The sequence below is a fragment of the Prinia subflava genome, chromosome 2, assembly GCF_021018805.1.
Source record: "Prinia subflava isolate CZ2003 ecotype Zambia chromosome 2, Cam_Psub_1.2, whole genome shotgun sequence".
NCBI classification, from domain to species: domain Eukaryota; kingdom Metazoa; phylum Chordata; class Aves; order Passeriformes; family Cisticolidae; genus Prinia; species Prinia subflava.
The window spans coordinates 65230963-65243801 of record NC_086248.1 but is presented as its reverse complement, the minus strand read 5'-3'; the positions used below and the strand labels follow the sequence as shown (position 1 = coordinate 65243801).

The 12839-nt window shown below is 41.7% G+C and overlaps 1 protein-coding gene across 4 annotated transcripts in view; it reads right to left on the bottom strand.

Moving 5' to 3' along the window:
* The window catches only part of UTRN (utrophin), a 343691-nt gene that overhangs the window by 303403 nt on the left and 27449 nt on the right, over positions 1–12839 (bottom strand). For 3 of the 4 annotated variants that reach the window (XM_063390322.1, XM_063390325.1, XM_063390323.1), the window contains exon 1: positions 4467–4566. The exons of the other annotated variant lie outside the window; for it this stretch is intronic. In XM_063390322.1, the coding sequence (XP_063246392.1) occupies positions 4467–4560 (94 nt within the window). In that variant the 5' untranslated portion in view covers positions 4561–4566. Of the gene's footprint in view, positions 1–4466; positions 4567–12839 lie in introns of those variants that run through there. 4 annotated transcript variants of the gene reach the window in all.

Genomic DNA, 12839 nt, shown 5'->3' with positions numbered 1-12839 from the left:
AACTCAGCGAGACAGATACAACCGTTCTGCATCCATCTGCACAAGGGACCCGGAATGCTCTGCTGCCTGTCAGTGACGAGCCGCTGCACACTCGTGTCACAGCTTTGACTCGGGCACGCACAAGGGCAAAGCTCTTGACTGTCACCCTGCACCGCACGGAGCTCGGACAGCACATCTCCCCATTTCTGCGGAGAACTCTCGAACCTCTTTTTCTGAAGGCTCCGACAGAAGTTCACCTCGGCACGTACCGAGAGTCAGAGCGAAGGCATCTCCTTGCCCCGCAGCACAAGCCCGGGTTACCCTCTGGCAGGATCGGCCAGGGAAGCACCGCAATTCGCTTCTCAGCTGCTCGCCGAGCCAAGACCAGGGCGCGCTCCACCCAGCCGCCGCACTAATGAGGTCACATAGCTGACCACGCAGTGCTGCCAGTTCCTGCCCTATTCATCGGGGACGAGGGCAGGAAGCAGATGGAGCCCTCGAGTTAAGGGTCGCACCATTTCAGCCAGAACATGAAGGCGAGCCAGCGCAGCCGCTCCGCGGGCGCGGTGTCCCCGCAGGGCAGCGCGGAGCCACGGGCACCGCTCCGCCCCGCACACCGGCACGGGCGGCGACCCGCGGCCAAACTCTGCCCCACGACCGCCCAGAAAGGGACTCTGCTACAGGACAACGGGAACTACTGCCCACTTTTTCAGCGCCTATGTGCATTTAAGAGTTTAATATACTAAGAAGAATTTTTTAAAGTCCTTCACATCTTGAAAATAAGTTCACTTGAAGACCGAAAAGGCAACGTGATGTAAAAATGCTATCTAAACCTGTTTCTATTTACAACTATGCTGTATTTCAGAACACATACTTCATCACCTGCTGCCAAAAAGGAAATATACCATTTTCAAGTGTTTAAAAGCTAGAGTTGTTTGAAATCAGATTTGAGGTCCAATACAGCTCTACTGAACAACTAACAAAACCAGAGTTTACAGTAATATGAACACCACCACATTATTTTGACTATTGTAACAGCTTGTGTGTGGTCTCAAGTAATTTCAAGCTGCTATCAGTGCACATATCTTGTGGGAACACAAATATCTTCTCAACTGAAAGCTCATCATTTATAGGCTAGTGCTTCTGAGATTTCCAGTGACACAAATGGTAACAGAAGCTAAATGCAGAGTTTCAAAAGATACGCTCTCAAACTATCAATCTGTTTGCAAAATACCTCACTCATGTCATTGCCATTACCTCCTACTGCTATTGAAAAATAACACTCATTTCAATCAATTGCTGTACTCATTTCAATCACTGGGATTGGTGGCTGCACAATTAATTCACACAACAAAATGTAACTTGATCTCTTGCTTCTGTTGACAATTGTGTGAATAAAATAAAACAATATCTAGTTGCATAATGCTAAGATGCTAACATAGATTATTTAATTACTGCAGAGTGCTTTACTGGCTTGAGGAGTTGACATTTTACAGAAGAAGTTCCACAAGGCAACACCTTTCAGAAAGCTGCACAGAACCAGCATCTTTTTCTGCCTCTGTAACACCAGTTGTCTCCCTCCCATGATGGTGATTTCCATCTGGGTAATGGGGCAATTGAGGTGAAAAAATATTTTATTAAATAATCACATCAAATAGTGCTACAACAGGAGAGTATGTATATGTGAACACAAAATAGCCCAATCCTTTTCCTGGAACAGTTTCAGAAATGTTACTAGAAGAACACAGATTATCACCCATGACATGGAACAGCAATGAAGAAAGCCCATTTGTTCAAACAGGTAAAGAAAGTACAAGATCCCTTCCGTTTTCTCCTCTTAGATAAAGAATAAGCTTTGGTTCCAGTTAGGCACCAGTAGCCTACCAGTGCCAGCATACTCCCAGTGCCTATCACCAACCTGAGAGTTTAAAAGGTTATTAAGAGAGATTAGACTATTATAGAGAAGCGCATCCCACAAGATGAGCTAAATTATTTAGTATGTTTTAGACCATAAATCAATCTCTGACAAAACTTATTTGTGTTGTTTAGGCTTCAGAGAACACAAGTTAGTCTTATCCATTTTAGTTTCACCCAAACTAATTCATTTATAATCAGATACTTATCAGGTATCAGCTTCAACTTCCCTTCCTCCAGTCCTTACCAATTCTCACAGCAAGAATACAACCAAAAAAGCCAAAGATACACCTCTGCTGACTGAAAAGTGTCCCTGCTATTTATATTCTAGATTTCTGTGAAAAGCAAAGGACATGAAGAAACAATTACATACACACCCCTTCCAACTTCTCCACCCATTTTTTCCCTAAGTATTTCCAGTACTGCATCATTAAAAATCCTGTCCTCTCAGAGAATGGCCTCTCTACCATAGCATGCACACACATCCCCTCAGTTTATTTTACCTTGAGGTTTTTTCCTCATTTTTCCTTCCATGCCTCTTACCTTCTAGCTTTTTTCAGATTTTTTTTCCCTTCTATGTGCACTCCCAACACACTAAGAAGTGTCCAAAGCCACAACTCCCTCACAATCTCCAAAAACGGAGTTTAAAAAAAAGTGAGAGGATAGCAATGAATTTGAGACTATGACTTTCTTGGAAAGCAAATCTACAGTGTTACACTTTATCAACAGTTAGGAAGATCAGAAATAAACAAATTTCCTGAAAAAATCCTGCTGTTTGATTAAGAAAAACTAAAACTGCAACACACCAGCCATGATCAATGTTCTTCTAAAAACTGAGGACTCAACTAGAATTTAAACAGGCTTTAAGAAACAATCACTAAACACCGTTTTCAATCAGTTGAAGTACCTGAGCAAGCATGTAGCTGCTGCTCACTAGGAGATTTACACCTTAGCCACCTGGAGCAAGTGCCAGAGAAATCATCCATAGATACACAAACATCACCAAATATTAAGTGTGTGCACACACTGGCACTCACATGTTAAAAAGACCTGAAGGAGAGACAGAACACCTCAGAGATATTAACCCTCCTATTATCCCACAGAAGAACATTTCAGAGGTTTCACAACTGCAGTGCTCATCAGTTAACTACATGGCTGCACTTAATTCCTGTCCCAATTTTACGCTCTTCTAAAAATACAACCAAAAAAAAGAAAAAAGCGCCAAGAAATAGTCCCAAAAAACCTACACCAATACACACAGAGCCAGAACAAACAACTTCCATGAACAGCAGCCCAGGTTAAAAACCAAGCAGATTGATTTTCTCCTACTGCTAACCTTCCAAGAGTGATCAACTGCAGCTGTCTCACATTTGAGGGCTGAATACGTGCAGATTTTGAAGAACACTAGATCTCTCCAACCCATAATTTACTGAGCTCTCCAGAGTCAGTCCAAAGCAACTCCACTCACATTACTGAGTTTTCTTGACATTTTTGTCAGTTTCTTAAGGAAGCTTGGACTGAGCCACAAAGGAAAAGTTTCTGCTCTCAGCTAAACTGGCATATATCCAAATCCACCTCATTGTTCTAGAAGCAAACATACATGAAATCAGAGTCCCAGCCCAGCATTTTATTCTAAAGTTAGCTATTACACAGATACATCTTCAGAGGACTTTGTTTTCTCTTTCTAAAACCCATATTCAGACTCCAGCTTTGTATAAAAAAATCATGTGAAAAGTCAAGTGCACCAAGTTCTTTATTGATCAACAGGTTCTGCTTTCATGAATCTGACACCAATTCACAAAATAAACAGTTCCCATCTGTCAATAACTATCTCCATAGCATATTCACAAGTACTAGGAATGATCAAATTGTCTTTTCCTTGCCAATCCATGTTATCTGGCCCCAGTCAAAACACAGAAGAGACAACCCATGAAATTTCAATCAGAACAGGTATGAAAGATGGCAAAAGGAAGAAGAAAGAATAATATCCCAAATTTCTGCTTTTCCAAGGCATCCCTCCACAAAATGTTCTTTCCTAATTACCAGAAATACTGATCTCTTGAGATACCACCAAAATGAGGACAAAAACTTGTGGGCATCAAGGAGCTGCTGTAAGTTTATATATTCAAAAGCACCAGAAGACACACTAGGCAGAACTGTAAAGAATCAAAACAAGTAAATGCCAAAGTCACCGTAATTTAATGCACAGTTTAAGAAAATTGGTGACATTAAGACTTTCAATCAGACAGAACAATGCTAAAACTTCTGCCATGAACAAGTTACTGTTATATGTGAAAGAGAAGCCCACAACACAAGCATTACCAAGAGGATCTTGTGGCTGCAGGTGTGACGCAGCCAGAGCTCACACAACACTTGCAATGGAGCAGCGCCACAGAAAACAGCCTTTTCCCGCTCTGTTTCCTGCCATGCCTTCCACAACCAGCTCCATTAGAGTAAATAGACTTCTGCACAGTTAAGAAAAGCAGCTTTCATCAGGTGTAGAAGATAAAGACAGACCCACATGGCTGGATCCTTTCATCTACCAAGACTTCAGAACACAGGGAAGCACTCACCCAGCAGAGAGCACCAGGTCTGCCGGTCCGTGTGCCGAGGCGCAGCAACCTCGTACTTTTTCCACACAACTTTTTTGGCTGTCTGAACACTCATGATCAAGCTGACTCTTTGAATAACAGGAAAGTGAAGATGCAGAGGAAGTACACGCTAGTAACCCACGCAAGAACTGCATGCTGGGATTCAGAGGGGAGGGAAGAGCTGGTTTTCCTCAGAGGGTTTGACACATTCAGCCACACAGTGACTGACAAAACCAGTCAGGAAACAAACCTTTAAAAAGGCTGCATGTTAGCAAGTAACAGACTTCAAGCTGATTGAGATTTCTTTTCTCTTTAAAATCAGATGAATATGCTGCTTTGCTACTCCTTATGAAAACAGGAGGACACTTTCAGGAGAACTGGTGAATTAAATTCATCAAACTGAAAATAGGAAGCCTGATGGTAACTTTCCTCTTCTGTTGAAATCAAACTCTGGTCAAACACCATACTCATGTTAAAAAACCTAACTATTTTTAGCATTCGTTCTATAGAAAGTTTGCAGTATCACTGTAACACTTTTTTCATTCAACAGAACATAAAACCAGAACAACTCTTCAAAGTAAGCATCCACACCTTTAAATGGCCTTTCAAAAAAAGTACGAGAAATTTTAAGCATAAGATTACAGCATAAAAAGGAAGTCGTAAAAATAAACCTCCTGGTCAAAAATTACAAATCCTGATCAGGCATGCCCTCTCCACTGTGCAGTAATTCCAAACAATTCAAAGCAAGCAACTGTAAAGCAGAAAGTTGGTAATGCAAGGCTATAATAGGATCAGAGTTATTTTCAAGTGCGCCTTTAAACTGTGTTTACCACCAGTACCAAAAGCAAATCAAATCTCTCTGTCTGCAACAGCCTGTTGCCAACTTTATAATGAAATTAAGAGGACTCCAAATACTGTAGTTATGAAAGACACTCCATATTCCACACTTTCAGAGATAATGAACTGTAGAGAATTCCAACAGTCACAACAAAGTAATGCAAGAAGAGATTAACTATAACACATAAATACAAGCACTATGACCAGAGAGGAAAGGTCTAAACCACAGAACTGGTTTCAAAAGCAGAAAGACAGAGGCTGTTTGATTTGTCTGCCTGTCTCATTGTATCATGCTCTAAGACAAATGTTCTAGGTACAGCTCTCCTCTCTTCACTGATATCCAGTCAGGACAGTTTACTGTATCACACCCCAGACTATTCAGAGGCGGGAAGAAGGGAGAAATTAAGATCAGATTTTTCTTTAAATTTTTGTGGGCCAGAAGTTGGTCTTACTTAGATTTGTGGATTGGATGTTTTTTCCTCAAATTCTTGAATTCCTCAAAGTTCAAGGCTGAAAGGCTTCAAAAAAGGAGTTTTGTTTCCATGAATAAAGACAACGATACATTCAGGGGGCTAAACCAGACATTTGTATCCAAACATTTCCATGAACCATGCAAACAAGTGCAAAGTGGAAAGGTAATAAAGGTTTTGAAGCTAGGGTTTCTATTTCAGAAACAAACAAGGATGTATTTTGTAAATACAAATACAAAGCTTACTGTGCCAAGCACTTCCCAAGCAATAAACAAAAAGACGCTGCGAACTCCACCAAGCAAACAATGAGAATTAGCAGACAGACCTGCACATATGCCAGAAGTGTTTCCAACAGCACCACATGTTCCTTTTTTAACGTTTTGATGAGATTGGTCTGAATTCCCTAAGAATGCTCTCCTGTGTATCCAATACCTCAGCTCCCCTCAGTCCCCACTCCACGATAAGGCCCACACTTGGCAAGACTGAAGAATACACACAAGTTTCACCAGTCAGCTAGTTGGTGACAACATTTCTGGGTTTGCCACTTCTCAAATGAGAAAGAGATTGCAGTCAGTGACAGCAAAGAGAGAAACACCAGTCTGACTCCATCAGTCCCATGAACTTCATTCAATGTGAAGCTATTAGCAAAACTGAGTAAATCATTCATGCACCAGAGCTTCCAGAGAAGTTCAGCTCTCAAGCTCTGCCTGACATCAGCAGCTGCCCCATGAACATCAGAGAAACCACTTTCATCTAACAGCAAGGTTACCTCAAAAAAAACAACATTTCAATAACAATATACACAGAGAATATTTATTAACTTGGAGGGGAGAAGGAAGACAGGAAGGGGGGGTCTGTTGAACTATGTTTAAATTAAAAAACAAATATCTCTTGCCTAAATGGAGATAGAATTATTAGCATGAAATAGTTTCATATCAGAACCCATCTGCAAAGAAGTTAGCTTTAGGACAGCAGGAATATTTTTAAGCTAAATTTTAAAAGTGAAACCATGGCCTCTGTGAATATCTGAAGTACTGGTTATGAAATCCATACATTAACCACAAGAGCAGATAAGCAGAAGAGAAATGGAAATTTCTGGTCAAAGTAATCTTTGAAGAAGGCAAAGGAAGGCTTTTTTAAATAAAATTAACCTAACTCCAGAGCTCAACATACTAGTATACTCTCTACCCATAAACCACTTCATTCATTAGGAGGAAGATGGTTTTATTTCTACTACTACTGAATCCAACAGGTCATTTATTTAGTAGCTCTCTGACTGGAGTACGTGCTCTCTTCTATTCTCTCTGGTGTTGACAGCAGTAATCAAATTTTGTACATGCCACTGGCCCTATTATAGTTCCACAGCAGCTGGCTGGCTGCCTAGGCTTCTTATCATGTATGATAAAAAAGACCAGCCAAACAGACCAGCTGAAACTACTGTGGGAAGACAGAAGTAGAGGGAAGCCTAACTAGAAGCCTAGTAAGTAGAAATCATGTCTTTTTATGCCTGCCCATGTATTACAAAGCATGAAGGACAAGGCTACACTCAACACATGACAAGCTTGCTTTAACCGTTTTCAGAAGGACTGGGGCTTGAGTGACAATTCAGCCCTTGTTGAAGAGTAGGTCTGAATGCCACACTTCATATGTGAAACATCATTCATCTATAGCTCAGTCCACACAGCAGGAAATGGGAAAGCAAAAAAAAACACCTAGAGGTGGGGAGGAAAGGAAAAAAAAAGGGGGAAAAAACCTCAGATAACTGTACCTATTCAATTGAAGGTGAGCTCATAAATACTTAAGATCACTTTTCTATCACAGCCCCAGCATATACACAGTCAGCATTGGGTTGAGAGTAAAATAAAGTTCACAGAGGCAGACAACAATGGGAGCAGAGGGCAACATCCTTTAATTATAAAACTCCCCTGTACACAAGACAATCTATAATGAGATTGGTTTCCATTTCTTCTTTGCCTTCTGGGAGCCTTCCAAGAGTCTTGAATGCCTTGACTCTGAGAAGAGGAAACTGGCTTCTTTTTCACAGTCTGCCTCCTTCCAGCTGTGTTCCAAGTAGGCCTTGGGTACCCCTGCTCTGAACTTCCACTCTTCCATACAAGTCCATAGAGAAAGGCTTGAGTTTATGGCAGAGGAAAAAACAAATCTAAGGGACTTCTTATGGGAGCAGAACAGGGAGGTACAGAGTTCCTCCTTCACCTTCCATCTCCAAGGTGAGAGCCAAGCAAGACAAGAGTTTTCCTAGAGGGGAAGCTCAGCCTTTCTCAAGGTTCCTGTGCTACCTGTCTAGTCCTACCCTTTATAATACTGCTGTAATGAGAATCTAGTTATGAGCTCCCCATGCTGTGGGATTAACACCCTATAATTTTGTTCAGGATGCTTTATTTCACCACAACAACCTGACAACTTTTTTTGCTGGCCTGCCAAACATGATTTGAATTAGCAGGCCACACAATATTTGTTTCAGCACGCAAACAAGCACGTCTAAGGAGATGCTGAGAAGGATGGTGGAGGGGAACGGGAACTTGAACAGAAAGTAATATTTCAAATGCCTGTTGCACTTTGATGGAAACTAGTTACTAGTTTAACCCCTCCTTCCAGGAAACCCACACCACCAGCAAATTCAGATGGAGAACAATGAGTTTTTAGCATTTCTATTGAAACCTCGTTTCCCACAGCCAGGTTCATGTCAGCTTAAAGCTTTCTACTGAAAAGAACATTATCAATACAGTAAATGCCCTCACTACTGCGGAAGAGGAACAGAGCACTGCAGTACAGATAATACACAGAGATATTCTCTCAGTGCCCTCACTGGCAGCTCCAACACAAACCCTTCCAGCACACAGCGCTTCAGGCACTCGACACACGGGTCTCATAAAACAGCATGTCTGTGGCTGCCACAAATAACTGACTCATCCTGCCAAAGAAATAACAGCAGCAACTGTACGTAAATAGTAATGCCTTTCAAGAACCACCATAATTTTAGTCTTTTTTGACACTCCTCTTACAGCTTCCCTTTTCCTTTTGTAAAGGGGACTATTTTGAATGTAAATACTGAGAAAAATCTGTGGAGCACATTAGTCTTCTGAATGTGTTGTTTATGTTATAATCACACCTGTAAAACCCAACCACATCCAAACAGTGCCTGCTTTTCACAAAACATCCTGGGCCACCTGTTTACAGCAACTCAGAGGAGTGACAGGAGGTCCACAGGAAAAGTAGAAGCCTTCTGCATTTTGCTTCTCATTTAAAATGCTCAACACACCTTCCAAAACAAGATTCCTGCCCATTCACAGACACCTTTATAAGACAAATTCCAATGAATCCATGACAGATGCACTGCTCAACACTTGTGTGCTCATATATGCTGGGGTGTAACGTTTTTCAGCAGAAGCCCAGGCACTGAGCCCTGAGTGACAGCAGGCAAGCCCAAGCACAGGAGAGGGGCCATCACTTGAGCTGCCCCAGCTCCACCAACAAGCAATCCTCGTGGTTCAAAGTTTTCAAAACAGCTTGCCCTGTTGCAGTGGGACAGACTGGGTTCAAGCCAGTGGCCAAGCAGCTGTAAGAGCTGCTGGTAAGCAACTCCACCCAGGACAGGCAACTCCCCTCAGCACACCCCACAGCACCAGGGACTGCTGCAGAAAAAGGCACTGCTTCCAAGAAACATCTCATTTCTCTATCCTTCAAATGCCAGGACACAATCCAAAGTTTTGGAAGCAATGGTTTAGGCAAGAATATGAATAATTTACTTGTACACTTTCCTGTCACTCATTTTGTAAACATCTGATTGTACCGCCAAGAACATAAACATCTCAAAGCTTCCTTGTAAATCCCACAGGCTTTTTTCCTTAGAAAGTATCTTCTGATAGATTCTTTTTAAGCTATTCTGGCTCTCCACATCCAGACTTCACACGGCTGTGCACTGGTGTTTGCCTCAAGCTGGGCAGAGAGGAAGGAAAACATATCAGGAAGCCTGGAGAGGAGCTTGGGAGCAAGCAGATCTCCCAAGTCTTCAGGCCCTCACTCTGCTAGCTAGGGCTGCAAACACAACCTTCATCCCAAAAGCTGAAACTCTTATCTCCTACCATGGTGAGGAGGAGGGGACATAATCACAGTTAAATAGAATCACAGACACATTGCAACAGTGGCACACCCTGGCCAATGAACAGCAGGGTTCCATCAACACTGCAACTCCAAAGATCTGAAAGTTTGGTTTTCCTTTTTTTAATGCCCTGTAACAATGCATGAGTGATCAGACAGCAGCCTCTAAGACATTAACTCTCCAGCTGCACCATTTCGAACAAGCTATTTATTTCCAAACTGACATTGAGTGTCACAAGTACACACATACATAACCAGTCTTGTTAAAATTAGCGATCAATTTCTTCCACCCAGACAGTCTACTTCCCTTCCTGCTTGCAACAATGTATTCTATTCATGCTTTCCCACAACAAAAAACACAGAGGACCAAGAGGGACAGCATTGTGCAGAGCTGACCTGCTTTCTGCAGGAACTATTAACAAAATTCTTTGGACTTCCCAGTTACCATGCTGAGGATGGAGACTTTTGCTCACCTGGAAAAGAGGGATCGGCAGAAAATCTGCATTAGGAGCCCCAAGTTTCCCTATTCCTTCCTTGAACAAGAATACTGAAGAGAGCTCCCTAAGTTAAACAGGCTGTCTTTTCCTAATTCAGAGAGCTAAAAATTAGTAGGAAACTATTAGAGGCATACTAAAACTAAGAAGAACAAAACCAAGTCTGTTCCCTATGGACCTTGGTCAGGTCCAACACAAACATCTCCAGTTAAACTCCCCACCCCTCAGAGGACAAACCTGCCTCCTGCCAAGGACCTAAGGTAAACATCCCTCTTTCTGAAATTGCATTGCTGTTACCAGTCAAAAAAAGAAAAAAAAAAAAGAAAAATCAGCCCAAAACACACTTACTCAGCTCAGTGCAGGAAGGCTGCACTGGGAGTTCAGGACTCAGCACAGTGACACAGCACTTAGCCCGAGTGCAGGCACCCAGCCCACAGTCCTAGAGCAGCCAGCTTGCTGAGGGCAGGCATCACACCACTCTTTCTGCATGATGCCAGAGTGACAATGTAAAATTTTCTAAACTGCAGAAAACCGTCTTAGAATTACCTACACTGCTGCCACTGTATAAGCCTTTACTTCCATGAAAGACCCCTTTACCAAAAGGAAGGGAAAACCCCACACAAAATATACTCCTGTTTAACCTTCTTTAAATCCTCCAGTTAACTTAATACAGACTTAATATAGGTCTTGTTAATTTGTCCCAATAGTTAAATTTACACTCACTGCTAAAAGTTTTACACAGCATTCACAACCTTTTGCCACTGATCTTCTTTTAAGTTACAAATTGAAAATCATTGTATGATTAAGGTTATCAAGACTTCAACAAGGTCAGAGTATATTTCAACAGAAAATCCAACATTCAGACATTTTAGTAGGTATAACATTCTACAAAGACTGTATTAAAAAAAATCATTGCATCAATTGTCAGGTACTAGAAGTGCATCATTAAAACTGTTGTTAAAATTAATGGCCTTCTTTCTCTCCTTCCTCGCCAATTAGCAGGGAAGAGAAAGAATGAGGTAAAATCATGTGCTTTGTTAAATATTGAACCTACTGAAATTGTAAAATAATGGACTAATAAACCACTCTGAGGCTGAAGTCAGTTTACAGAGGAACCATCACACAGCAGCTATGGCAACACAGAACCACCACACTGCAGTGCCAACTAGCAAAGAGAAAAATAAGAACAAAGAGCAAAGCAACAAACAGAATCAACCTGCTTTCTTAGGGCCACAGAAGTGAGAATTCAAGCTCTCAGAGGGAGTGCTCTTCAGGTTAGCACAGCATTTCTGTGTATCAGAGGACTTGGAAAAGAGTGTGGAAGAGACAGAGCACATGGCACAACTGAACCATTACCTAAAAGAAGAATAAACCTACACAACTAACACCTAAAAAGTCTCAAGTCTCACTGACAGTAATACTACACACACACTCATAAGCAGAGATACCACAGCAGTGAAAAAGATAGTGCATTTTATTTGGGACAGAATGTGCACCTATCTATCTCAAACCACTGGTACAGGTTCTGAAACACAGACTGGGAAGCAGCCCAGTCGGAAGAGGCTAAGTAAGAGCTGGATTAAAAGGCATCTCACTCAATTCCACACCAGCTAAGGAAAGCTCACATCAGCCACGATCAGCAGAGATGTGGTGAAAAGAGGACTCGGCAGTGGTAAGCACCAGAGGGGCTGCAACTGATTCAGTTTTGCAAGCCAGCAAAAGATTGCATGTTTACACCCTCGCTTGTTTTCAAGAAATTTTCAGCAAGCTTTCTGTGTGTATACTTTGCAGGCTTCTGCCAGGTCAAATGGAAAACACTGGGCTCAGTTATTTAAGCTCAAGTGTGTGGAGGAGTAATTACCAAAGCTCCACTGGACAAAAGGATTGCATTCTTTTATTCTTCAAATGCCACCACCCACTAAGATACGATAATAAAACTCTCAGAAACCTTGTAAGCAAACCCAGCAAACACTGTGCAGAAGTTGGCCTGCAATCACATGGTATCCATCTCAAAAGCTCCATCTGTGCCTCTTAGAGTACTGTGGCACAATGACCAACTCTGCTACTTGCTGCCACCACCATGTTTTTTGTCCACAACCAAGTGTTAGTTGGATTTAAAGCCTAAATCTTGTGAAGATTGAGATAGAGGCCACACATACAGTATGTTCTAAAAATTCTTTTTTATATCTGACAAATCACACACATTCCTAAGCCAGACGAATGAAGCACCAAAATAAGAAGCACCAAAACACAACTGCTCCTTCACAATTACTGTGATGCAACAGATGCAGCACAGCATTCCCACATAAATATTTAATATCAACAATATACATGTTCACCAGTTGATTTTAAAACAACTTCAAATTTTGAAAGGGCTAAAAACAGATGCACGCACAACATTATTGGTCACTTGACTGAAACATCACACCTTGAAC